At 52.9% G+C, this 27,972-nt stretch overlaps 1 protein-coding gene across 1 annotated transcript; it reads right to left on the bottom strand.

Moving 5' to 3' along the window:
• Nucleotides 1–1,866: 1,866 nt before the first annotated feature.
• On the bottom strand, nucleotides 1,867–27,876 carry CUNH9orf24 (chromosome unknown C9orf24 homolog). The gene is made up of 7 exons (XM_026661285.1): nucleotides 27,742–27,876; nucleotides 14,013–14,160; nucleotides 10,595–10,707; nucleotides 9,319–9,394; nucleotides 8,020–8,233; nucleotides 5,730–5,819; nucleotides 1,867–1,972 (listed from the first exon to the last, which is right to left on the bottom strand). The coding sequence occupies exons 1-7, from the start codon at nucleotides 27,874–27,876 to the stop codon at nucleotides 1,867–1,869; spliced, it is 882 nt and encodes a 293-aa protein (XP_026517070.1).
• Between the last annotated feature and the right edge of the window lie 96 nt (nucleotides 27,877–27,972).

The raw sequence follows: 27,972 nt of genomic DNA, 5'->3' as shown, positions 1-27,972 counted from the left end.
CCCTGCCAGGCCTGCGATAGAGGGGGGAAATGCCTGATTCCCCCAGGGACCCCACATTATCATCAAGCAGCTTGCACTTCATGCCATGGGTCCTCATGGCAGTTAAATCTAGTGTGTGTGTGTGTGGGGAGGTGTCCCAACACTTAAAGTGTTTTGAGATCTACTGAGGAGGGACCATTATCCCTGTCTTACATATAGGGAAACCGAGGCACAGAGCAGAGAAGTGACTTGCCCAAGGTCAGCTAGCAGGGCAGTGGCAGAGCTGGGAATACACCCTACGCAAAGGCACCAGAATCATTAGTTTCTTTTGCAAATCTTGGCCAGTAACGCTGTGTATGTAACTTTGGGGGGAGGGGGGAAGGGACTCGTCGGGGGGTTGGGTAAAAATGAGCCTTCTACAGGCAACACACTTGCGCATTTCTAATCTGTTCCTGAAATGGAGGGAGCTGGTTAATTTCAGCTAACAGCGCAGAATCTTTGACAGATCCCAGCAACACGAACATGAGTCTGGTCCACATTTATCCTCAGTAGGGTGACCAGACAGCAAGTGTGAAAAATCAGGACAGGGGGTGAGGGGTAATAGGAGCCTATATAAGAAAAAGACCCAAAAATCAGGACTGTCCCTATAAAATCAGGACATCTGGTTACCCTAATCCTCAGTGCAATTTTGTGGCCTGCAGTGAAGTTACACCAGGGTTGACTTCGGCTCATTATATTTAATCTTTATTTTCTGAGACCAAGATCCACCTGTTAAAGGATCGGGCCATCTGCTGAGACCTGGCCAGCCCATAATTCCAGAGCTAGCTTTCCTTTTCTTCCTAATTTGGAATAAACGAAGGGAGCTCTGGATCAAATGTAGACTGGCTCTGCTAGTCTGGGGTTTGGGGCGGGGGGCGGGAAGAGGGAAATGAAGATACAAGCAAGGAGACTCGTTTTTCAAGTTGGGTACAAACCACCTATTGTAAGTCTTTTGGCATAGCTATTACTGAATGGATTCTCATCACACTAATATTCAAGCAGTGAAAAGTAAAATGCAGTCATGAGGTGGCAAGCCAGTCTGTGAACTTACCACGGTTCCCTTCTGAATGGAATCAGCACTGCTCAACTGTGTGTCATGTGCCCTATATTGCCAACATGATGATTCTCTTTCAGCTCAAGCAGCGTGGGGTCTGTTCTCTCAACCTTGTTGTTGCCATGAAATTCCAAGTGGTTATGGAGTGTAGCACAGGGATGGTTGTGAAGTTCTCACTAGGTGGCCACCAAGTTACAATATGTATCTAGCGCTGCAGTTGCAGCAGGATAGGGAAGGTTTAATGAGATAAAGCCATTACAGAATCCATCACCAAATACGTCTGCTGTAGGCTGGCTTGGCAACCTTGGACCTGGTTGGGGGCAGGGGAGCAGCTTGGGTTTTCTTCCCAGATCCCCTGGGATGTCAGTAAGCTCATCTCTGCAGGGCAGGGAGTGGCTTGTGTCCCACAGCCCCGCCTTCTAGTGAACTAGTGTGTGGCAAAGACAGACTCCAAAGGCAGGTCATTCTTCTGGAAGGAAGAAGGCTGCAAACTCTGGGGCTTGACAGGAGATTGCCGGGGGAGCTGGAGCCTCCGGCCTCCCTCAGGCAAGGGGAAGACCCTAATCCCTTTTCCTGCCCAACCATCTTGAGCAGCAAAGCTGCCAGCCATGCAGAGGCTTGGGGGAGGGCTAAGCAGCTGCCCAGCAAGGTAGGTTTCCACCCTCCTCTTAGCTCCCTTTGCCCCTTGTCCGATGCTGCCGCTGGGGGGCGGGGATGTTTCACCGACGGCACCCTAAGGAACGAACACATGAAGGTTGGCAAGACCCATTTTAATGGAAGCCCGACTCTGTTCTCTACCAGCACGGCGAAGTGGGGTAGGACTCCGACACAAACTCGGGATGGATGACGTAGTTATCCTTCTGCGGCCCGCCAGCCTTCTGGAAGTGACTCGTGTCCCACCTGGGAAAGGAGGAAAAACCGATGGATCGTAAGCCTCACCCACGCAGGAGGGTCCTTGGTAATCCACTTCCTACTGGTGCTCATTAGGAGATTCCAGGGAGATTGCAAAGGGCAAGCTTTGGGAGCCATTCTCTTGGCTGATTCACTGCAGAGCGATGCTTCCACAGGTTCACCGTTTTTCTGCCCCATATCGAATGCCTGGTCCTGGGATTTGGGGAGGGAGGTGGCCTGGTCAGTGGGGTCTCTGGCAGATGGGTGTGGCAGGTGAGAGACAAGGGGCTAAAAGGCACATGGGAGCCAGTGGGAGGGACGTGACGTGCTCGGGGGTTCTGGGAAAACCCCAGAGACTACCTCTCCGCCTAGCTAACTAGCCCACGCTGGTGCCTATCTTTTGTCTGCGGTGAGATGAATACAAACAACAGGAAGATGAAATAAAGCAGTGGTGGGCAACCTGCAGTAATCCACTGGCGGGCCGCGAGACAATGTTACATTGACCGTCTGTAGGCACGGCTGCCCGCAGCTCCCAGTGGCTGAGGTTCGCCATTCCCGGCCAATGGGAGCTGCGGGAAGCAGTGGCCAGCCTGCGCCGCTTCCCGCAGCTCCCATTGGCTGGGAACAGCGAACTGCAGCCACTGGGAGCTGCCGGCGGCCGTGCCTGTGGATGGTCAATGTAACACTGTCTTGTGGCCCGCCAGCGGATTACCCTGACGGGCCACGTGTGGCCCGCGGGCCACAGGCTGCCCACCACTGAACTAAAGGTTTGTTCTACCTTCGCCAGCATTGGAGAACCATTTTCAATCCCAATTTTAGCTAAAATGATTCTTCCCCATGCATGTGAACACTGTTGCTAATGCTTGCACTATTTTGGTGCTTTCCTTAAAGCCCCAGCTCCTGGAGTCATGTGATTACATGAAAATCTGTTTTTAAAAAAATAAGTCAGTTTCTAGCCCTCCTGGTTGCAGAGAGAAGTTTGAATATGTGACCCGAGTGGATTTTAAAGGCTCTGAAATCAGAATGCAAATAAGAACATTTATGATTTTTTTTAAAATCTCACAATTTTGGGGGCTTGACCCCTGATTTTGGGCTGCTTGGGGTTGAATAGGGCCTACAACAGCAAGGCTAAATCTAGTTAAACAGGCCCTCCTCCCAAGGCCGGTTCCTGGTGATCGTTGCCTTCTCAGTGGCAGGATCCTAAAAGTAAAGGGGGCAGTGATTAAGAGGCGCTGCCAGAGGAATGGGTGAAGGACACAACCAGGACACACCACAGCATGCTATGGTGTGACGTTATCTGGTTAAAATATGACCATATAGATCATGGTTGCAATCACTGTTATATATTTGCAGCAAATCTTGTACAAAGGTTGCTGAGTGAGGTGTCTATGAAAAGGTTATGATTTTCTGGTTATGATTGTGCTATCTGTATGCATGTATCATTTTTGTATGTGAAGTTATAAGTGTTGGCTCTATGCTTGGATTTCAAATGTTTGCTCCTGGGGTAACGCCCACAAGGTAGCTAGCCAGCACATCTTGGAGGGACTATTCAAATTAAGTGGCTCATCAAGAAACACTTGGTTGACAATGGACCATGGGAGACGCTCATCTACCCTGAGTGGACTGTCATGTAAACGTGCTGTCTGGAGCGCGGGTAATGGCTTCCTGCAATGACTGAGGAAAATTGGGCATGAACATGTGACTTGCCCAGGTGACTCCAAACTCCATCTTGTTGCTGTAATTTTCCACAGTAAGAACAATGGGATGCCCTCCACATGGCAAAAGCTATAAAAGGCCCTGGCAACCCCTCCATTTTGTCTTCAATCCTGCTTCTTGCCTCTGGAGGAACCTTGCTACAAACTGAAGCGCTGAACAAAGGACTGAATGACCCATCCAAGCAGTGGATGTATTCAAGAGATTTGATTTGAACCTGCAGTTTAGTCTATCACTGCTACAAGCCTGAACCAAGAACTTTGCCATTACTGGATGTAACTGATTCCTTTAACCAATTTTAGCTCTCACCTTTCTTTCTTTCTTTTTATAAATAAACCTTTAGATTTTAGATACTAAAGGATTGGCACCAGCTTGATTTTTGGGTAAGATCTAAATTATATATTGACCTGGGTGTGGGGCTGGTCCTTTGGGATCAGAAGAACCTATTATTTGATGAGACTGGTTGTAAAGAACCACTCATCTCTGAATCCAGTGGTTTTTTTGTTTTTGGTGGTGATATAAGAACTGGAATGCCTGAGGAAACTGCCTTTATGTTTTCTTGTTAGCCAGTGTGGTGAAACAGGAGTTTACTTTTGTGGCTGGTTTGGTAGATCTTATGAAAGAATCACCACCAGTTTTGGGTTGTGTTTGCCCTATTTCTAAGCAGTTCATCCTGAATGTGGCATCCTCAGTTGTGACCCACGGTTACACTATGGAAACAGGGACACTGGATAACTAGGGCTCTGGGCAGATGATGATGATAACAAAAGCTAGTGCCGCAAAGACTAGACATGGAAACCTGTTAAAAATGGCACAAAAACAAATCCCAAGCGATGGCCGCCCTATCTCAGTAGTGTTGTGAGCCTGCAGGGGTTTCGAATACTTACGTGGGGTTTTATGATTTCAAAGGGGGAGGGATAGCTCAGTGGTTTGAGCATTGGCCTGCTAAACCCAGGGTTGTGAGTTCAATCCTTGAGGGGGCCACTTAGGGATCTGGGGCAAAATCAGTACTTGGTCCTGCTAGTGAAGGCAGGGGGCTGGACTTGATGACCTTTCAAGGTCCCTTCCAGTTCTAGGAGATGGGATATCTCCATTAATTTATATGTAATTTAATTTAAATAACCATATAAGCATTAACTAGTAAAAAGCAACAGAGGGTCCTGTGGCACCTTTAAGACTAACAGAAGTATTGGGAGCATAAGCTTTCGTGGGTAAGAACCTCACTTCTTACTTGCATCTGAAGAAGTGAGGTTCTTACCCACGAAAGCTTATGCTCCCAATACTTCTGTTAGTCTTAAAGGTGCCACAGGACCCTCTGTTGCTTTTTACAGATTCAGACTAACACGGCTACCCCTCTGATAATTAACTAGTAAATAAACCCTCACACCCCTGCCCAGGTCGAGAAGGCTACCAGGCAGTGGCTACCCCTGTTTTGCAGCTGGGGAACTGGGGAGGTGAAGTATAGTACAACTAATGAAAGCATTACAGCAAAAAGGCAACAAACCCATCTAAGCAACTGTTTTTAGGTCTCCTTTAAACACTCCTAGTTACATTTATAGTTCTGGGGACTCGCTCTGCTGGTCCTGGGCCCAAGTCACCATCCAAGGCTCCCGGCCCCCGGCAGGATTTGTTTTACATCAAGGTGACCTCTTGCAACCCTTTTGCTAACTGCTTCTCTTGCTGTCAGGCTAGGACCCCAAGGTGGGCAGAGCAAACACTCCTCCTTTGTTTGGTCCCTTACACTCCTTCATTATTTTGTACCATGAATAAAAGCATGGTGCTGTCCCTTAAAAATAAGCTCCTCCCACCCTGCAAACTCTGCCACTTGCTCTGTGACCTTTGGCAAGTCACTTAATCTCTCTGTATTCCAGGGGCTACCATAATACATGCAGTCATTTGTCACGATTCACTTGAAACCCAAATGAGGGAAGTTCTAGCCTCTGGGGAAAGTCCAAGACTGTTGTGAGTTTCCTGTTCTCCCCAGTGTAAGACATGATTTTCTAGAGCCACAGTGCCCTTCCCCCACCACTGAACCCGGCTTTAACTTTCTTACTTAAGGTTCATATATGGGAAAGATTGCGGCGGGCTGTGCAAAGGTGCATAGTCCATCGTCTCTCGGCTGCAGCCGCAGTATGGGATATTCCTGAAAGAAACGCAAGGGGATGGTTAGCGATAGCAACAGGCGGCCGGGCTCGCTCCTCTCTGCTCCCTCTCGTTTTGGTGGGCAGTGAGCGTACGTGGGAAAGATCCTTCCTCCCTCCCCACAAGTGGGGCATGGTGGCGTCAGCAGCGTCAGAGACGCAAGTGGCGGTGGTAGGACTCTGGGGTGGAGTAGTAATGACAGGGAGAGGTCTGTCCACAGCACAGGGACTAACGTCCCAGGGGCAGGTTTTAGCGGTGCCAAGCACCCAGACTTTAACTGCAGGGAAAACCAGATCTCTGGGCTCCTCAGCTCCGAGTTAAGGCTGCTACAGCTCTCTCCTCCACAGAGAGAGGTGATGCTAGGAGCACTGCTCCTGGAGACGGAGGGGTTTTCAATGGGCAGCAGTGGGGCTACAGCGCTATCCTAAGAGGGCTAGAAGATTGCCTGCTGCTCCCCAGCAGCGAGGCTGTGACCCCGAAGGCAAGGCAGGGCTGGGGCTTTGGGATGGTCTGCACCCAGGAGCAGCACCACTTTAACCACACTGGCTCCTGAGCAAACTGAGTGAAGCAGACTGTGTATCGGCCGCTCTCCAATCGGTTTGAGGGCATCTGCCCACAGAGATTGCATTGGTTGCATGAAACAGGTTCAGAAACCCGCTTCGTAAAAACTGCAATTTCTGTGTGGCTGGACCCCATGGGTGATGGGCACTTTATAAACCCCGAGACAGAGAGACGGCCCACGCCCTGGAGTGGGTTCCTCTGGGCAGCCTCTCGGATCCAAAGCAAAATAATGCCCAGAGCTGCTACTGCAACCTCTCCGCCTGCCCGTCAGTCACTAACTCCGTGAGTCAGTCCTCTTCATATTGCCCATTGCTCCAGCACCCCAAGGACCCAGAGCTTTGACTATTTGGGTGTCCTGGCCTGTATTTGCCAGGATTGCTCTCAACTCCTGTGCTGAAGGTGTCACCCTGACTCTTCTCCTCACTGCCCTTGCCTCTGTGGCTACAGAGCCTTCGGCCACGCTTGTGTATAGATATATCCCTCTTTACGGTATTGCTCTTACCTCTGCGGTGCCGGAGGGGATGTACCTGGCTCGCAGCCCTGTCCTGGGGAGCTGCAGGGCTGCTGCTGGCTACTCAAGCAAAGAGTTCTAGTGACTTCAGCTTGGGCTCACTGACAACTGCTCACCCAGTTGGGTGGAGAGGGAGGAGGGCACTGGGGTGTGGGCGGGGGACGGAGGGGCAGCGCACCGGGGGAAGGAAAAAGGAGGAGGAGAGAACTGGGAAAGGGAGGGGTGGGGGAGGCAGAGAGAGCAGGGAGGCAAAGGGGAATGAGAAATGAAAACACCGCCCAGGGAAAACCCAACGGACTGAGAAAGGGGACAGGTGCCAGAGTGCTGCCAACTCTCAAGATTTTGTCATGAGTCTCAGGATAATTACTGGGTTCCTTAAAGCCCCAGCTCCTGGAATCAGGTGGATATGTGATGACTTCAGCCTTCATTCTTAAAGAAAAACGTAAGGGCTACGGAGAAAGCATCAAAATGTGACCCCAGTGCGCCCCAAAGGCTCAAAAGCAGAAAGCAAATCAAAAGGACACCCAATCTATTCTTTTTACATCATCTCACGATTTTAAAGCCAATCTCGTGATTTTTGGCGAGCCTGACTCATGATTTTTGAACATTTGGGGCTGGCAATACTGGGAGAAGAACGAGTGAGACGGGGATCTTACCCTGGGGCAGGATGGGAGGAGATGGGGGGTGCGCCTGGAGGTGGGGCAAAGGTGTCGATCCTTTGCAAAGGGGCTTGGAAGGGCCCTGCTTTCTCTGCACTGATCCCCACCTCAGCCTCTCCTCCTACACGCCCTGGCCTCTCCTGATCATCTTTCAATGATGTTCAGTTGTCTGGGCCCGGGGCGACAGTGAAGGGCAGGGCCGAGAACACCCGTGTTTCCCTGAACGCTGCCTTTCCTTTCCCCAGCACCGGGCCTGCTCTTTGCCCCGCAATGCCCATCTGCCGGAAACGAGGGCCCGATCCTGCATGCCAAACTCTCCGTCCGCCCAGGGGAGCTTTGCGTGCGACGGGCAGGATCGGGGCCCGAGTTCTGACCCCCGTGAGCCCTGCAGGAGCAACGAGGAAGGACGGGGCTGGATTCTGCTCTGCCCCGAGAGGGAAGTGTTATGTGCACTGCGTAACCCTCCGAACCTTACAATCTTCTCCACGAGCTGATTGAGCTGCCTCTCGTTGCAGGGGGCGCCGTCCACGTAGTAATCCATCCCGCGCAGGCAGTAGTGGCGCCCGGTGCAGGGGCTGTAGTAGCCTTGGAAGGGCTTTCTCCCGGGGATGGTGGAACGGTTCTGGACGGAGGGGAGCTGGCTGCGGGATAAGCTGTTCAGCATGTTGACCACCACTTCCCTTTCTGAAACAAGAGGAGCCAAAAAGGTGGGGGAGGGGAAACCGGACATTCACCGCCCTAGACGGAGAGCCTGGCCCTCAAGCGTTCTGGGTACAGCGCCCGTGGCAACTAGGGCAAAACCAGAGCAACCAAGGAGTTGCAGAATCCAAACGGGGGGGTGGGCTAGTGACTAGAGCAAGGATTCCATGCTTGTGTGCGCATGCACATGCCACGTCTCCCTGTAGTGGCCGTGTACAGGACAACAATCTACTACTGGGGCCAGCTACTGAATTGCTTCTTTAGCTCTAGCTGCAGAGGTTTATAATAATATATGGAGATATCTCATAGAGCTGGAAGGGACCTTGAAAAGTCCTTGAGTCCAGCCCCTTGCCTTCACTAGCAGGACCAAGTACTGATTTTGCCCCAAATGGCCCCCTCGAGGCTCGAACTCACAACCCTGGGTTTAGCAGGCTAACGCTCAAACCACTGAGCTATCCCTCCACCCATGCTTTGGTGCAGAAAGGCCCCACTGGTGACCTGGGCAGGTGGGTCAATGCACAAGGGATTGGAAGCCCTCCACAACATTTCCCAAGGGGAGTGGCCCTTTAAGAAAGCCCCCAACATCATCCAGGATGAAGAGACTCAGCAGTACCATAAGCTACCAGCGGCGGGGATCAGCCAAGCCCACCGTGCCCCACTCCCAGCAGCCGCAGGGAGGAGGCACCTTCACAGCCTCAGGAACCCTGGTAACCTCAGGGGTTCCTGACCATGAGCTGCCTTGTGGGGTTGGAGAGTAGGGGAACGGAGGTAGCTGAGTTGGGGGCAGTTAATTGGCAAGTCCTGGCATCGCCTTCACAGCCCCAGACGGCAGCGACAGCAGAGCTTCTGCTCCAGAATGGCTCATGGGGCTTCCTAGCCTTTTGCAGCTGAAGGGACCCAGAAATGCTGCACATAAAAACCTCCCAAGGAAATATCTACCCGCTGCTCCTTGCGGGACGCCGTCCGTTTCCAGCCTGCGAGGCATTGTATGGATTAAAATCTCCCCCACTGGCTCTCCTGGAATCCCCGCTCTCTCGAGGCAAGGTTATAGGAGGACCCAGTACAATTACCGTAATTATTGAGCCGGTCGGGTTTCGGCGGATATTCCATGGGCATCCCGCGGAGAATGGTCTCCATCCCTGCTTCCTGCAAGGAAAGATTTCAGAGCCTTCATGTATGTCCAGCAAACGTGCAAAGCCCCCTGTTTGTCTCTGGATCAGGAACAGCCCGGGCAGCGAAAGCGCAAGCTTCCCTCACCCTGCCCTGCCCTTGCCCGTGGGAGGTGAGAGCAGGCGCCATCCTTGCCTTGGCCTCTCTGCCGAGACCGCCAGCGTCGATGCTGCGTAGTGAGCCGGTGGCTTTTCTGACGTGGCGGACGCTTGGCCACTGGGAACTGGGCCCACACCTGAGACATTCCAGACTCCACCGAACCCAGAGTTACCTTGACCGTTGTCTTCTGTTTCTATTGCACAGAACTACACAGCACACGTGCCATGAAAACAGCACAGACACAGCCACGTTTGGGGAGGATGCGTGTGCCCGGACTGTGGCCCTGCCCCGAGGCCCACCCCTGAGCAGTCTCCTCCCCCCGAAGCCCCACCCACGCCCCATCCCGGGGCCCCACTCGGGCTCCTCCCAAAGATTCCCCCCCGTGCCTACTGCTTGTGCCTCTTCACCCCCTTCCCCAGGCCCCTGCGCCTGCCCACCAGTCGGCCAACTGAGTCGGCGGTCTGCCCACCGCTTGCGTGCACCTCTTCACCCTCTCCCACGAGGCCTCCATGCCGGCAGCGTGGGGCTGGGAAGAGGACAAGCGGGAGCGGGGCCTTGGGGTGGAGCGCATGCTCCAAAGGCGGCGGGCTGGCTGGTTGGGAAGGCTTAGCCTCCCCTGGCCTCTTATACCCACCGCCTTTGCACAGGTCCTAGCTACGGATATTTGCCGTGTCTGAACCCTGTCTCTGAAAACACAGCTCTCCCTATGGAGGGGGGAAAGTCTGCTTGTAGCTGGAGCAACTCCTCGCTTCCTTCGGGAGGATGGCCTGGAGCCAGACGAAGCCAGGACTTCGCTTAGCGTGCAGGGGGACTGACTCCATTCTGCAGTGTTGCGCGGTTGGGGATGCCCTGCTGGAAGGCGCTATGCAAGTGCAAAGAAGTATTATACTGGATTTTGACCTGGGTGATTAAGGGTAAAATTTGCAAAGCAAAGAGTGGAGAAGGAGCTAGCTGTAGGAGGAGTCACACGGGCTGACACCCCACAGGCCGCTTTGAAAGCATAGCCCCTTCCCTGCTCATCCGCCGCACCCCGCCTAGGGACGAGAAGCAGGCGCATTCTGGAGGTCCAGGATTTACCTTTGGAAGCCTGGGGAGGTAAGTGGTATATTTATTCCACCCCGCGCTGTTGTAGGGGCCTGTCCTCCACGTTGCGTACTTGTCTCCGCTGACAAAAACTGGATTGTACTTTTCTGAAATGTAAACGGACAAACAGACAAACATTTCCTACCAGGGAGGAAGAACAACGGGATTCGCAGAGTCCTACACGTCAAGGCCAAAAAGGACCCTTAGACCATCTAGTCTGACCTCCTCTATTCCATGGGCTGGAGAATTTCACCCAGTTCCCCCTGGTATTGAGCCCAATCACTTAAAGCATCTCTTCCAGAAAGGCACCCGTCTTGATGGGAGGACGTGAAGCAATGGAGAACCCACCCCTGCCTTTGGTAGTTTGTTCCAATGGTTAACCGCCCTCACTGTTAAAAAGTGTCATTTCTAATTGGAATTTGTCTGGCTTTACCTTCCAGCTTCTGCTGCTTGTTCTGCCTGACTCCGCTAGATTAAAGCGCCCTTGAGTGACGGGTATTTTCTCCCAGGGAAGGTGCTTAGACACGGTAAATCAAGTCACCTCTTCATCTTCTTGTCGATAAGCTAAGCAGTCTTTCACAGTCAGGCTTCCTTCCCCTCCCCCCGCCCAACCCTTGAATCGTTTTTGTGGCTTTTTGCAGCACCCGTCTGAGTTTTCAAAACCCTTTTCACCATGTGGGCACCAGAGCCGGACCCAGGGTTCCAATACTGGTCTCACCAGTGCTGTAAACAGAGGCCAAATCACCTCCTTTCCCCTACTCACTCCTCTCACGCTTATGCAGCCCAGGATCACATTCGCCCTTTTGGCCCCAGCAAACCGATTAACGTGTAGCTAGCCAACGCTGCTGGGCGGGAGCTGGGGTCCTTAACAAAACCCAAGGCAAACAGCCCCGCCATCCAAACTAACTCAGCTCCAGCCTGTCGAGTGTGCGCCGGGGAATCCCAGAATGCTGGCGGGACCAGTGCTGGTGCCTCAGTAGGTGCCACCATCCCCACTGGAATTAGACATTAATCAGTTCCACAGCATGGTGCAAGGGATTCTGGGATGCTGGAGGTGCCCTCTTTTGGATGGGACATACAGCTGAGACCCTGACCCCTCATACCCTTTTAAGATCCTCTGGCACTGGCCAAATTGCAACTCAGGGAATGCATTCTGCCCACCTGAAGTCTCTCTTCAGTGTCAAGTGGATTCTTCCTCACTTCCCATCCTCCACTGTGGTCTAGTATCCCCGTACATTGTTACACAGCAGCTGTGTGCCTCACCAGAGGTGGCTGCTGTGCAGTGGTGGGTTAAGTGTGCCCTGGGCAGAGTTTGCGCATCAGGTGGTTACATTGGGGGCTGGAAGGCACTGCAAAAATAGACAGTGGGGCACCAGCTAATGCTGCACTCATTTCTTATTCTAAATAACGGTAGTCTCTCTGGCACTGCTGTGTGAGAACTGAGTCAAATGTGGACTTCTGAATAGCACGTGCTCTGCTGTTGGCCTGCCACTCAGCAGCAGGCTTCGAGAACAGCAGCGGACAGTGCCGCTGGACCAGGGTTGATGCGGTGAGCAGGGCCGGAGAAACTAGAGCAAGATTTGCAACAATAGGCGCCTAGAGCCAGCCTCCGAGGGCCTTATTTAGGCACGTAAGTGAGTGGCGTGAAGCTGACGTCAGTGGGAGCCCAGCACTTTGGAAAATCAGGAGCTTAAATAAGGATTTAGGGGCCTAACATTGGACTCCTGTAGTGGAAACTCTTGGCCTAGGTGCAACAGCAAGCTCCAACAGCCTCGTGCTTTAAAACAGCCCTTTTGGTGCGTCAGCAGCAGGGGTGAGGTGCCAAGGGAGTGTCCCAGGGAGCCAAGTAACTGCACCTCTCCAGGGTGTTGCTAGCCTGGCCGTGAGGGCCAGAGGGAGAGAGGAACCACGCTGGGGTTTTTTAAAAATCAGCTTCCCTCCCTCCCCACTACCCCTTGCTTCTCTTCCCATTTCTAGGACGAAGATGAACCTCCCAAGCCAGGGGAGACAGCACTGACCCAGCACCCGGAGAAGCCAGGGAAGGGCAGTCCCATGGTGGAACCCCCATCTGCCACACTGCGGGGTCCGGGGGCAGCGCCCCGGCTGCCAAGCAAATAGGTCAAACCTGGACTGGGCAGGAAGTGAAAATGGCCATAGCCTATCTCCGCACACTGGGCTCTGGGGCTGTGCCCGGTTCCGTTGACATGTCCCCGGCAATGAGGGTCCCACCCTTCCCCCGGGAGACGATTCCACAGCCTGGTACGTCCCGCCCCGTCTGGGGGCTTTTCCTGCTGTTCAGCCTAAACCCTCCTTCAGGTAATTCCATCCCATCGTTCCCAGTTCCCAGAGTCCTTTCCTGCTGCTTGATGGTTATACCCTTCAAGTACATGCAGGCTGCTGTCCCTTCTCTGGTGCCCCTGGGGTGGCAGGAGCAGGCGTACAGGTGCCCACAGACAGTCCCATTTGCCCTTCCCTCCTGGTGGCAGAGTGAAGGACCAGCTGGGAGGCGAGCAGAGACAAGTGGACCAACCTGGGGCTCTTCAGAGAGAACAGGGGAGCTTAGCTAGCCGCCTTGACTCCATGCCAGCCGGGCTGCTGGCTTCCCCAGGCGCGCTCCTCTTCCCTGTCCCCTCCCACTCTGTGCCGTAGTAATATGGAGGCAGAAGGTGGGGGTGGGTGGAGGAGGGGAGCTTGTAATCAGGTAGAGGGGGAGGGGAGCACCGTGCAATGGGCGTGCATCATGGGGAAGGGGAGGCCTCAGAGGAACTGGTGCAACCTCAGCAGGGCTGGTGGGGTTTCGATGGTCCTGGACTCTAGGGCTGAGACTTTCCAAAGCACCCCCGGAGGTCTGGCTGCTGGAATCCCATTCGTTCTAATGGGAATTGGGTGCGCAAATCCTTTGACCTCTGCACCTGGAATCTGGGCACTGAGGCCGGCTGGCCCAGGATCCAGGAGCGGCTGGGTGCATCCTGGCCTGACTTGTGAATGGTCTGTGGCTGGGCCAGACCGGCCACGCCTGCTCCCTCAAAGAGGGCCCCGCGTATCAGCAGCAGAGAACCACATGAGGAGCCCAGCAGTGAGAGAGCTGCTTCCCCACCGTCAGTGCTGAGCACTGGGGAGGAAGGGTCTGTATGGAGGGGAAACGAGTTTCTTGCAGGAGAACAGGTAGGGATGCACAGGGTGGGGACCTGTGCTTGCTCCTGGCGGCCTTTGCTTGTACCGCAGCCTCCCGGCCTCCAGCGACCCAGCCAAGCTGCCCCTGTTCGGCACCCCGAGGCCCACTCTTCTTTAGGAACCCCCGGGCTCTGAGTGCAGTTCCCAGCACTGGGTGGGAGCACGCTATGGACGAGCTGGAAGAAGAGGGACAGGGAGCTGGGCTGTGGGGCAGGTGGTTTAAACAATCCAGCAATACCTTCGGGTCTGGTTACCCAATACTTTTCTGGCCTATAGGCTGTTGGTTCTATCGTGTTCTTATAGGAATAATCCTGCACTGCATGCTTAATCATCTTCTCCAGCTGAGCTTGGTTCACCTGATTTTCCACTCTGGGCCTCGTTAACCCCTAAAGGCAACAGAGAGTTGGGAACGAAATCAGTTAAATGTTGCAAGGATACCAGCTTGCCCTTTGCAAATTCCTCTGTGTTTGGGATAAAGCCAATTAAATTCAAGGCTGCAGTGAAGGGGGAAAGTCCATGGGCATCAAGGCGTGTCATGACTGTTAATATGCTCATCACCGTGGCCACCCAGAGTGTAACAACAAGATCAGGGCTAGAGCTGAAAACCTCATTCTCAGAAAGCCTCTGCACTTGAGTAAAAGGGAAATCACCTTTAGTAGTTAGTCATATAGGGCCTATGACACACAGCTGAGCAGTTCTGGTTACAGCCAGTAGGAGGTAGCTAAGCTAGTTCAGTGTGCAAATCTGAATGCTCTTCTTCTTCAAAGTATATAATGGCAACACCTGACAATAACATGGTGCTTTTATCCATAGGTATCAAAGTGCTTTGTAGAGGTAGGTTCCCTACTTTTATTTTTGCAGGTGATGGAATTGGAGCCAAAAACCAAAGGAGGAATCAGTGTACTGCCAGGATTAAAATTTAGACCCTCCTAGCTTCCCGTCCTACCCCAAAACCAATAGTCACATGGGCAGAAAACAGCCCCACTACCATTCGCTCATGGATTCCCAGTGGCACTGTCCATGCACACAGGAGTACGTGTTCATTTGTCTTATGCACATGAACTTGTACAAGAACCAGTGCCTGCAAAGAGGAAGTTTAAAAGCTCACTAGAACTCAGCCACTAACCTGGCTTGTTCTGGATATTTGGGGGCTACTCTGGTATGCCGTGGGTTAATGCTTATTGGTGTGTGTGCACTGGAACTGTAGGTGCTCCTTTGGCATCCCGCAAGACATGATGCTACATCAAAATATTGTCCCGTAACAATGGAGCCTGGTGCCATTTCACCATCCCTGGAAGTGATGTAAGAACATGTGACTGTCTCCTCTGGAGGGAGGGTAGCGTGGCCTACTGGATAGGCACCAAACGAGGCTTTAGAAGAGCTGGTTCAAATCCCAGCTGTACCATGAACACACAAACTCCTGTCTATTTCCCTTCCCACCTTTGGTCTGTCCTGTTTATTGCGCTCTTGGAGGCAGGGACGGTCTCTTTGTCCAGCACTCAGCTGAAGGGGGCATCTCCATGCCAGGGAAATATAAATTGGAATAAAAGCACTGTCCTCGTAAGCAGGGTGATCTCAGAAATACCAAGGCGCACGGCAACCACAAGGGTGTCACCCACTGAACACGCAAAATGACCACCCACGTCCTCCCTCTTAAGCGCCCAGAAATGCCCCTTTAACCCAGGCCCCCGCAGCGAGCGCAGGAAGAGCCCGTGTTGCTCACACTCAGATCTCTCCCAACCCACTTCGCGGAAGCTTTTCAACCGTAATCCACTAAAAACATGCACAGACACGCACCACCCTGCACAGCAGGCGGCCCAGGGGATGGCGGTTTGAACCGGAGTGGTTGGGTCTTATTTGCATTGCACGCTCTCTGGACCGGGTACAGTGGGGGCCCCATCCTGCCACCTCCGGGAGACTCAACGTTGGCTTCAACAGAACGTAAAAAATCTCTAAACTGGTGACTGGTGTGGAGAAAGTGAATAGGGAAGTGTGATCTACCCCTTCTCATACCACAAGAACCGGGGTCACCAACTGAAATGAAGAGGCGGCAGGTTTAAAACAAACAAAAGGAAGTATTTCTTCACACAACGCACAGTCAGCCTGTGGAACTCATGGCCAGGGGTTGTTGTGAAGGCTGAAACTAGAACAGGGTTCAAAAAAGAACTAGGTAAGTTCCTGAAGGACAGGTCCATCAATGGCTATTAGTCAAGATGGTCAGGGTCGCAACCCCATGCTCCGGTGTCCCTAAACCTCTGACTGACAGAAGCTGGGAATGGGCGACAGGGGATGGGTCACTTGATGATTCCCTGTTCTGTTCATTCCCTCTGAAGCACCTGACATTGGCCACTGTCAGAAGACAGGATTCTGGGCTAGGCGGACCATTGGGCTGACCTATTATGGCCATTCTTATGTAACACACTCAGGCCCTCTAGCCTGTCAGTGCTTGTACAGGGCTGAGTGCCCGATCAGTAACTAAGGATGTACAGAGACACACCACCTTTACAAAAACAATTGCAGTGATTTTAAAATCTCCTTTGAACTGCAGCATTGGGCACCTCAGCAGCCCCTTGCTTTCGGGAGCAATTTATTAACCCTCAAGGCAGGTCATTATTATTATCCCCACTTTACAGATGGGAAACTGAGGCATGGTGAGGGTAAATGACTTACCTAAAGTCAAACAGCAAGTCAGTAGCCGAGCTGTTTAGAGAAACCAGTTGTCCTGAGTGCCTAGTCCCCTGCTCTGCTCACTGGAGAGCTCCCATGAATAGAACCCAGGCATCCGAACTCAAAGTCTCCTGCTCTACCCACTAGACAATACTGCCAGTCTCCACCTGAAAATCTCCAACTTGTTCTGTAGCGAATGCGGATGGGCAGCAGCACCAGGGTGCATCAACAGGAATTCGTGCACACCTGGCTAACCTGCTCCAGAGGTGGGAGGGCTTAACGCAGACTGGTATAGCTAGTCCTGTAACCAAGGGCTATATGCAAACCTTTCCTTCCCTCTGCCAGTCCCCTGCCATCAAACCCCTCCCCTCTCCAAATCAACAAGGGTGGGAATCCCACACAGGAGCAATGCACAGTCAAAAACAAATAACTGCATGTCAGGCCCATGCTATACACACAGAACAAAGCAGGGTCGGGGGAGCAGCTGAGGCACGTCAAGTCAGGACCCATTTCTGCAGGCTGCAGCCTCTCTATTGCGGCCACATACGTGAGCTCAAACACGCCCCAACCCAGAAAATACCTGTCAGCCTTTCAAAGAGACATGAGGGTGATGGATAACTTCAGGAGGGGGAGCTCCTGGGAGGTGTGACCTGCAGTTCCCTAGGTTTCTTTTGAATACAAAGATGGCAAATGCTTTAATTTCACTGCAAGATCACGGAATGCATAGCTGGCTGTGCATTCAATGGCAAAAACGCAGAGGATCAGACATACAGCCTGGCTGGAGATGTAAGAATTAGCAGCAAAGCTGATGACATTTAATTCAGCACACAACTTAATGAATGAATGTTTATAGCGCTTGGGGAGGTCGGAGTGGCACTGTGGAGCGGGGAAGTAATGCTACCGTGATCGTTGTAAGAGCTGGGTGCTTTCAGACACATCTGGGGCCAGAGCCACCATGCAATCACGCCAAGTGGGGCTCAGAAATCTGCTGGCCGTCAGAGAGGCAGGAAACAAATGGCGTTTGCAGGTCTCTCTCTAGGTCAGGATTTGTGCAATGCTCAGCTAGAGGGGTGAAAATGCATCGGACAGTCTGGTGTTTTGCACTCTCAGGCTGTTAAACATTTTCAAAGCAACCTTCCTGTGAGAGGGTCGCCACCAGAGTGCCCCCTCATGGCATGGGTGACCCTGCAGCATCCCTGCCTCAGTTTCCCCTCAGTGATAAACCCTCCCCCCCCGCCCAGCTAAGCCATTAACAAAAAGTCCACCCCTTATCTTTGAAAACTCATGACGATCGGGGGAGGTCCCGGATGACTGGAAAAAGGCTAATGTAGTGTCCATCTTTAAAAAAGGGAAGAAAGAGGATCCGGGGAACTACAGCCCATACAGCTTCACCTCAGTCCCTGGAAAAATCATGGAGCAGGTCCTCAAGGAGTCAATTCTGAAGCACTTAGAGGAGAGAAAAGTGATCAGGAACAGTCAGCATGGATTCACCAAGGGCAAGTCATGCCTGACTAACCTAATTGCCTTCTATGAGGAGATAACTGGGTCTGTGGATGAGGGAAAAGCAGTGGATGTGTTATTCCTTGACTTTAGCAAAGCTTTTGATACAGTCTCCCACAGTATTCTTGCCAGCAAGTTAAAGAAGTATGGGCTGGATGAATGGACTATAAGGTGGATAGAAAGCTGGGTAGATCATCGGGCTCAACGGGTAGTGATCCATGGCTCCATGTCTAGTTGGCAGCCGGTTTCAAGCGGAGTGCCCCAAGGGTCGGTCCTGGGGCCAGTTTTGTTCAATATCTTCATTAATGATCTGGAGGATGGTGTAGACTGCACTCTCAGCAAGCTTGCAGATGACACTAAACTGGGAGGAGTGGTGGATACGCTGGAGGGTAGGGATAGGATACAGAGGGATCTAGACAAATTAGAGGATTGGGCCATAAGAAACCTGATGAGGTTTAACAAGGACAAGTGCAGAGTCCTGCACTTAGGACAGAAGAATCCCATTCACTGTTACAGACTAGGGACCGAATGGCTAGGTAGCAGTTCTGCAGAAAAGGACCTAGGGGTTACAGTGGACGAGAAGCTGGATATGAGTCAACAGTGTGCCCTTGTTGCCAAGAAGGCTAATGGCATTTTGTGCTGTATAAGTAGGGGCATTGCCAGCAGATCGAGGGACGTGATCATTCCCCTCTATTCAACATTGGTGAGGCCTCATCTGGAGTACTGTGTCCAGTTTTGGGCCCCACACTACAAGAAGGATGTGGAAAAATTGGAAAGAGTCCAGTGGAGGGCAACAAAAATGATTAGGGGGCTGGAGCACATGACTTATGAGGAGATGCTGAGGGAACTGGGATTGTTTAGTCTGCAGAAGAGAAGAATGAGGGGGGATTTGATAGCTACTTTCAACTATCTGAAAGGGGGTTCCAAAGAGGATGGATCTATACTGTTCTCAGTGGTACCAGATGACAGAACAAGGAGCAATGGTCTCAAGTTGCAGTGGGGGAGGTTTAGGTTGGATATTAGGAAACACTATTTCACTAGGAGGGTGGTGAAGCACTGGAATGGGTTCCCCAGGGAGGTGGTGGAATCTCCTTCCTTAGAGGTTTTTAAGGTCAGGCTTGACAAAGCCCTGGCTGGGATGATTTAGTTGGGAATTGGTCCTGCTTTGAGCAGAGGGTTGGACTAGATGACCTCCAGAGGACCCTTCCAACCCTGATATTCTATGATTCTATGGTATACAAGCCCAAAACCAAACACAGAGTTTTAACACCCATTTCAAACAGGGCTCAGTCCCACTTTCAAAGGGGCTGGTCCATCTTCAATAGCTCAGACGCTCTCCTGCCCACGCTCTGGGCTCAGCTTTCACCCTTCCAGGGCTCTCTTTCATCTCCCCCACCAGCCCTTCCTGGGCTCACTGCTCCCTCCTCCCATGCCTTCCTGCTTGGAGACTTTCCCGGCTTTGGCAGGCCATTCCCAGCCCTACCTAGCCGGAGTCTCCCCGCAGTGTCAGAAGGTCTCCTACCTCCCTGCAGACACCTCCATCTCCCCCTGCCTAGACTTCTCCCTCATCTATCCCACAGGCCTGGTTGACTCACATGCCCCATTTTCCCCACCTGGAGAAGTGAGTTAGTGTCACAGGTGGGAACTGAGAGAACCACCCTCACTGATAAAGGACCAGCCACCCTGTGACCTCCCAGATTGGCCGGGGAACCACCTCTCCAAGTTAAGCTCCTCTCCGCCCTGCTCCTTCTGCAGCAGCGAGCATTGTGGGTAAGAGGTGCCCCAGAAAGCAGACTGGATTGCTATGATACTGCAGTGCTTCCCGAAGGCCGGATGAGTCGGGCAGGGCCCATTTGAGTGGGGCGTGGAAAAGGCTTTTGGCTTGGGGACCGCAGGCGACGTCTAACCCCAGGGCCCATGAGAACCGTCCCACTGCCCATGTTGTCACAGTTTCGGTCTGGTCCCTTGCTCTCTGCCCTGTGGCTCTGTTTCCTTTTAGGGCTGTCGTGTGTGAGTGCTGGTCGGAGGAGGGGTCGGCCAGCATGATGTCAATTAGAAGCATTTATTTATTATGCTTTGTACTGTCAGATAAAGCACTCCCACCCCAGCCTCTTTACAATAAAGAGCAGCCATTAAATAGACAGACACCCTCCACTGACACCAGCGCACCATACCTCAAGTCCCATCAAAGATCTCCCCCAGTAAATCCACCAAGAACCTCCATGTACCACCCCACCTGGCAAATAGCCCTGCAAGCCAGGGACCGAAGCTGGGCCTGGCCACAAAGGCATAAAAAGCACCGGGCAAGAGTCAGCCAGTCAACCATGTCTGCTGTGTAGAATTCATGCAAGAAGGGAGGAATTGCTGGTCTGTTACTCGGAACAGCAGACAAGTCATGAGGTCAGCAGATGTGTGTTTCCACTGTCGGTTGCTGGATGAAACTGGGCCCGTGTATGTCGCTATTGTTCCTTCTTGTGCCTTAAGATCCACAGAAGATACAGGCCCAGATCCTCAAAGATATGTAGGTTCTTAACTCCCTGGGAATTAGGTACCTAAATATCTTGGAGGATCAGGGCCATAAGCCCTAGCAGATTCATCGATTTAAAGGCCAGAGAATCATCTAGGCTGGTCTTGTGCGTAGTACAGGCCAGAGAATCTCCCCCACTGATTTCTACATCAAGCCCATAACTTCTGGTTGAGCTACAGCATATATTTTAGAAAGAGACACCCAGTCTTGATTTAAAGGCTTCAAGTGGTTGTGAATCCATCCAGTAATAGCACTACCTTCTCCTTTAACTGGGGTGCCAGGGACCTGAGCTGGAACCAAAGGTCCTGGGGTTTGTCCCTCTGTGGGGTGAGCTGACCACAGGTGTGTCTGTTGTACGATGGTGACCCCAACAGACGGGGAGATGAAAGAGGGTCAGATCCCTCCCAGTGCCCAAAAGGAGAGAAAAAAGAGATCTGTCAATTTGAAGGGAGAGGGTGTGGCTTGGCCTCAGGACAAGGGCTTGGTGAGTGGAAGAAGAATATGATACTTAGCTCGTATAGCGCATTTTTCATCAGTAGATCTGAGGGCTTGTCTTCACTACCCGCCTGGATCGGCGGGTAGAAATCGATCTCTCGGGGATCGAATTATTGTGTCTCGTCGGGACGCGACAATCGATCCCCGAAGCGACGCGCGTACTCCACCAGCGCAGGTAGGAGTAAGCGCCGTCGACGGGGTAGCCGCGGCGGTCGATTTGCCGCCGTCCTCACAGCGGGGTAAGTCGAATAGGATACGTCGAATTCAGCTACGCTATTCGCATAGCTGAATTTGCATATCTTAAATTGATCCCCCCCCCAGTGTAGACCTAGCCTCAGAGTGGTTTACAAAGGACGGGAATCTCATCCCCTTTTGCAGATGACGAGGATAGATTTTAGCTCAATTGTGACCCAGTTTAAGGGGAAGCGAGTCAACCTGCCTCCCAGGGAGCCTCTGGGTTGTGGAAAGGCAGGCAGGCTTTAATCACGGGTGCCACTGAAAATGCGACCATGCCAAAGCATCCCCCCTCTTCCCTCCCCTCAACACCCAAACATTCTCAGCGTGGGCGTGGGAATCTTTGCAAAGCACCGGACACACTTCACCAGCGGACACCCCTTCCGCCAAGGCTGAAAGCAGCAGCCTTTAAACAATACACAAGAGCCCTGCACAGCAGTTCAGAATAAGCAGAATCCTGGCTCCACTCCTCTTGCACCCCAACCCCCTGCCCTGAGCCCCCTGCCGCACCCTGCACCCCTGCTGTACCCCTCACCCCTCCTGCACCCCACACCTCATCTCCCTGCCCTGAGCCCCCGCCACATCCCACACCCCTCCTGCACCCCCTGGAGGCAGGAGGGGGCAGAGTTGGGGTGGGGATTTCAGGGAAGGGGTTGGAATGGGGGCAGGGAAGGGGTGGGAAGAGGCGGGGCCTCATGGAAGGGGTGGAGTGGGGGCCGGGCCGAGGGTGGCGGGGGGGACGTGTCAGTTAATGCGGCCCTCGGGCCAATGTACTAGTCCTCATGTGGCCCTCGTGGTCATTTGAGTTTGAGACCCCTGCTCTAGACCCTCCTGCAAAGCAAAATACCATCAGCATCATCATCTCTGTGGTGACTGAAGATCCTGTGGGACAAGGCGGAGGGTATCATCCCTGACACCACAGCTACATCCCTTCTGCCCACTCATTCCCACTGCAGGGCAGGCTCCCTGCCTGTCTGCCCTGCTCCCGCGCTGCTCCGGGAAGAGGCTGGAACGTGGGGAAGGGGGGGGGCGGAGGGGCTGTGTGTTTCTGTTGCTTCAGGCACCACCCCCAGCAGCTCCCATTGGCCGCGGTTCCCCGTTCCCGGCCAATGGGAGCTGGGGGCGCTGACTCTCTTCCCGGAGTGGCGCCGGGCAGGGCAGGGCAGGGCAGGGCAGGCAGGGAGCCTGCCCTGCCCCCGGTGCACGTCCGGCCGGAGCCGCTCTAGGTAAACACTGGGAGAGGGCGGGGGGGCTGCGAGGGGCTTGCGGGCCGCAGAAAATAACCCCGCGGGCCGCATGCGGCCCCCGGGCCGCGTGTTTGAGACCCCTGGTCTAGAGGCCCCAGTGCACTCGGTGTTGTACACGCCCACAGTAAGAAAAGTCCCTGACCCACAGCGGTTGCAATCTAAAAGCCCCACAGCCGCCTACGGTAAAGGGATTCTGATGCAAGCCTCGTTGGAAAGACAGCAGAGTACCCCGGCCCTCAACTTTCCCGCTAAGGGAAAAACCACAAAATAACCCTCTGGCCTGCAGCCCCCTTCAAAATGTTTGGAAGTCTCCTGTCCCACTCCCAATTTAGCCCAAAGCTGCTGAGCTTATGTCAGTGGTCCCCAAATTTTTCAGCATCGCGTCCCCCCCTTACCCCTATCCGTGCCCCCTAGGACACGGACAGGGGTAAAGGGGCTGGGGCCACAGCTGGGGGTGGGGCTGGGGCCAGGGCTGGGGGCAGGGCTGGGGCCAGGACTGGGAGTGGAGTGGGGCTGGGTGATGCTCCTTCCCCGCTCCCCGGAGGGGCTGGCCTGGGACCTGCCATCCCCCCCAAAACATTCCTCCGTGCCCCCCTAGGGAGGTGCACCCCATAGTTTGGGGGCCTGTCATCTGATGCTGTCCACGCCCTGGGTGCCAGGCTCACAGACCATCGGGAACCCGTCCTTCAGCTAACAGGGCTGTAGATTAGCAGTCTTAGAAGTGGGAGATTTACCTCGGTAATAAACTTGTTTTCTTCCCACAACGTAAGTGGCCGTTCCCTGTAAGTCTGTTTCACGGTACAAGGCGGTCGGTAAGATTCTGTATAGGTGCTGATCGGCGTCTTTGTTTTATGAGCAAAGAGGAACATCTCTCAAATGGGTCCTTGGAAGGGATTCCACCTTCAGTCTAAACTACGTCTCAAGTGATCCCCAGGCGCCAGCCAGGGCTTTATGCCTGAAGTTAATTTCTGGAGGCCACCACAAGCCACGCTGAGGGGTCAGACTATGAAAAAGGCTCTCTGTACTATTGTAGCAAATTAAAAGTCTGTCTCCCAAATCTGACCGCCTCCCCCAGTCACCAGCCCTGCTTGCATCACCAGTGATGTCACAGTCGGTTGGGTCAACCACATTGTAGCTAAAATTTAAAAGTGAGATCCCTGCGGATCCAGCCCTTCGGGCAGTAGATTGTAGCAAAACAGGGTCCTTTGGCAGATGGGAAACGATTGCCCATAATATCAAAGGCAACCCCTTGGCACAGAGGCGCCGACTTTCTGATCTGCCGGGGGGCCTTGACCCCCACTCCGCCCCAGGCCCGGCCCCTACTCTACCCCTTCCCCCAAGGCCCCACCCCACCCGCCTCTTCCTGCCCCCCCGCCCCGCCCTGCCTCTTCCCACCCTGTTCCGCCCCCTCCCTCGAGCACAATCCGCCCTCGCTCCTCCCCCTCATCTGCCACCTTCAGTGAGTTCCTAGCCACCTCCAAATCCAAGTCACAATTGCTCCAGCTGTGTCTCTCTCTTGCCATCTGCCTGGGGCTATCACCGTGCTCTATGAGAGCCCCCTGAGATAAAATCTTTCACCATTGCCCCATTACGTGTAAGGTGCTCGCTAGCATGATGTCTATGCACCCATGTACCCTGGCTGGCTGGGGAGAAAGGCCCCGTGTATAGTCACATCAGAGGAGCCGGTTCTGTGGTGTGACTGGCTAGGCAGCGGTTCTGCAGAAAAGGACCTAGGGGTTACAGTGGACGAGAAGCTGGATATGAGTCAACAGTGTGCCCTTGTTGCCAAGAAGGCCAATGGTATTTTGGGCTGTATAAGTAAGAGCATTGCCAGCAGATTGAGGGACGTGATCATTCCCCTCTATTCAACATTGGTGAGGCCTCATCTGGAGTATTGTGTCCAGTTTTGGGCCCCGCACTACAAGAAGGATGTGGAAAAATTGGAAAGAGTCCAGCGAAGAGCAACGAAAATGATTAGGGGGTTGGAGCACATGACTTATGAGGAGAGGCTGAGGGAACTGGGATTGTTTAGTCTGCAGAAGAGAAGAATGAGGGGGGATTTGATAGCTACTTTCAACTATCTGAAAGGGGGTTCCAAAGAGGATGGATCTAGACTGTTCTCAGTGGTACCTGATGACAGAACAAGGAGCAATGGTCTCAAGTTGCAGTGGGGGAGGTTTAGGTTGGATATTAGGAAACACTATTTCACTAGGAGGGTGGTGAAGCACTGGAATGGGTTCCCCAGGGAGGTGTGGAATCTCCTTCCTTAGAGGTTTTTAAGGTCAGGCTTGAGAAAGCCCTGGCTGGGATGATTTAGTTGGGAATTGGTCCTGCTTTGAGCAGGGGGTTGGACTAGGTGACCTCCTGAGGTCCCTTCCAACCCTGATATTCTATGATTCTATGAGACCAAGGAGTGAGCAGAGGCCAAGGCCCGCCTGGAGCCTGAGACATGCAGGAGTGAGCAGGGGCATCTCAGTGAGAGGAGCGCAGGATGTGAGCTGGGGCATACGGGTTAGGGTGGCAGTAGGGGAGTACATTGGACTATGATGCATACAGACATGTACCGATTTAATAGCAAGTGCAGTAATTCAGAAATAATACAACACATGGACTGTTGGGCATTTAAATGGAGGCGGGGGGGGGGCAGTCAGGTACCTGGTAATCAGCAGGGTACAAAGGCTGGCTGGAGAGAGAGGTCAGATCGTTAGGAGAGATGAGGTTTGGCTTAGACACATCCCCATAAAACACAGTGTGACCCCCTGCCTAGGATGTTGGCAGCAGGAATCAGACCTGAGCCTTCTAGAGCTAAAAATCCCAGCTCTAGCCCCTGGCAGGCTCTAGCAGACTGATAAACCTCCATATGGCCTGGCCACCCGAGGTAGACAGAGCACCACACTGCATTCGTAGGGGTTACAGAAATGACCCCCCCTTCTTCCATTGCCAGGTCCCCAGCATTCTGCGGAGCTCTCTCATCCCCACCGCCGCGCCCATCCAAGGGGATGGCTTGTTGGATCTTTCTGACCATGACTGCCTGAGCGGGCTGCACCGCCTCTCAGCCTCGGGCGCTTGGGAGCCAGCCTCTCGGTCGCAGTCTTTGCTATGTTCACTTCATGACCAATGACTCCCTCCCACTAATTGGAGTGATTAGATTATTGGCGATGGGAAGTAGATAATGAATAATTAGCTGCTGCTGGCAGCACCTCCTGGAGTACACCATGTCTTTCCTCCTCAGCCTGCAGCGAGCTTCTGTTGCAATGAGCTGGCTGGGGTGTGCATGCAATGCTGTCCCCTACTAGAGAGAACCAGAGCTGCTTAGCTGTGTGTCATACGCCCCATACTGCTAAGTGCCCAGGCTGAGCCTGCATTGCCCCAAAAGAGCCTCCTTGTGATGGTTTAACCTCCCTTTTTTGGATGCTCTCGCTCTGCACCTCAGCTCGAAAACATTTTCTAATGGTCATTCACCAGTTCTGCCACAATCTGGACAGCAGAGGGTGCCGGGTACCATATTCCAAGCCAAAGGACAGATGCACAGAGGGTTGTAGTGGAAAGTTCATGCACAGAGAAAGAAGCTGGCTGGCTGCTCAGATACCATGTCTGTGGAGAACAGGCTGAACCTGGAGGCTGGGGAACTTTTGTATATTATGTTCATTGTTACCAGCTGGCAAAAATTCATCAGCCATTTGCTTATAGGCTGTTCTGCAGGGTTTTCATCCACACCTCTAACTCACCCGGCATGTTTCAAACTCTCTAACGAGAAAATTACTGTGATGACTTGTGGAGGCCTCGACAGCTGGGAACCCCCCAACAGGCCAGTTCTAGTTTGGCCATGCACAGAGCCTCAGAACCACGGAGACTAACCAGGATCCACTGAAAGACACGACAAGAGAGTCCAGTCTGCGATCTCTGGAGTGTCTTTAACCAGAGGTGGTTTGCAACAAAAGTGCCCCCAAATTTTGGCACCTAATTTGGATAAAACTATGGTCTATAGAGACAATAGGGCCCAGCGTGCAATGTCACATTGAAATCTAAATGGCCAGGAGATACACCTCTACCCTGATATAACGCTGTCCTCGGGAGCCAAAAAATCTTACCGCGTTATAGGTGAAACCACGTTATATCGAACTTGCTTTGATCCGCCGGCGTGCGCAGCCCCGCCCCCCGAGAGCGCTGCTTTGCCGCGTTATATCCGAATTCGTGTTATATCGGGATAGAGGTGTATTCCATTACAGTCAACCCGTGGGACATGTTGCCAGGGGCTGTTTTGAAGGCCAAAAGTATAACGGGGTTCAAAAAAGAATTAAATAAGTTCATGGAGTCCATCAATGGCTATTAGCCAAGATAGTCAGGGACGCAACCTCATGCTCCAGCTGCCCCTAAGCCTCCAGCTGCCCGAAGCTGGGAGTAGACGACAGGGGGTGGATCATTCTGTAACGGCCCTGTTTGTTCATTCCCTCTGAAGCATCTGGCACCGGCCACTGTCAGTGACAGGATTCTGGGCTAGCTAGACCATCGGTCTGACCCAGTATGGCCGAATTTATGTTGTGACCTATAGTCTCCATGGACCACCTCCCTCTGTGTATTATTTTATAGCACCTACAGCCAGGTGCTTCACAGCGCTAACAATGAAATCCCTGCCCGCTAAGAGCTATGGCTGGCCCGAAGGACACCATGACTTCAGTACAGACTGTTGTTAGTGAACGCTTTCCATTTGGGACTGGCATGCAGCTCTTCTTGCACCGAGGAACACGAACAAATGAAAATGTGGCCTACTGGCTCAGGCAGTGAACTGGGCCTCTGGAAACATGGGTGCTGTTCCTTTCTCTGCCACTGACCTGCTGGGTGACCTTGGTCAAATCACTTGCCGTGCCTCAGTTTCCCCATCTTAAAATGGAGAGAACGATACTGGCCTCTTATGAAAAGTGCTATCTAAGCATTACAGTAGCTGCATTTATTATTTCCCTCCCACAGCAGTAGTGACCAGCGCTCATTTATAAGCGAGGACAACAACAGATTGCCTCTCGCTCACCAGCTGCACTTTTAGGTAGTTTAAAGCGATACTGTTACCACCACGCTGGCACGGCTGCACAGTCAAAACGCTAAGCGGAAAGGGGAGACCCCCATTTTATGAGGACACCCAAAACATCATAAAAATCAACATCTGAAGGGCTTATGGGGCTCCGCAGAAGCTGAGTTGCAGAAGAGCTCCATGGTGGCAGAGCTTAGGAGCGCTACAGAAGCTGAGCTCCTGCGTCTGATAACACTGCCTACTGGGGGGTGGAGAGGGGGGGGAGATTTACCTCCGTCACAAACTTATTTTCTTTCCACAGAGTATTCGGAGGTTCCTGGAAGGTTTTTCTCATGCTGTTCGGTGCTCTGTAGGAGTCCGTGTAGGTGCTGATGGGGGTCTTGGTTTTACGGGCGAAGAGGAACATCTTGAAACACACCCGTGTGGGGGAATCCTTCTTCAAATACACTCAGCGACTCCACAGGTCACGGGGACACGTCATCCGCCAAGGGGTCTTGTGCCT

Source organism: Terrapene carolina, unplaced genomic scaffold (assembly GCF_002925995.2).
Source record: "Terrapene carolina triunguis isolate 2854851 unplaced genomic scaffold, T_m_triunguis-2.0 Scaffold998, whole genome shotgun sequence".
Taxonomy (NCBI): domain Eukaryota; kingdom Metazoa; phylum Chordata; order Testudines; family Emydidae; genus Terrapene; species Terrapene triunguis.
The sequence above is the reverse complement of the archived record's forward strand: the minus strand, read 5'-3'. Positions and strand labels throughout refer to the sequence as shown.

What these genes read in the sequence shown, in the direction of transcription:
- CUNH9orf24 (XM_026661285.1), bottom strand. Translation starts at nt 27,876, where the DNA reads ATGTTCCTCTTCGCCCGTAAAACCAAGACCCCCATCAGCACCTACACG. An exon ending in CGACCGGCTCAATAATTACG is followed by an intron (nt 8,234 to 9,318) that starts GTAATTGTACTG and finishes CTCTTGTTTCAG; the next exon opens with AAAGGGAAGTGGTGGTCAAC. An exon ending in CTCGTGGAGAAGATTGTAAG is followed by an intron (nt 5,820 to 8,019) that starts GTTCGGAGGGTT and finishes CGTTTCTTTCAG; the next exon opens with GAATATCCCATACTGCGGCT.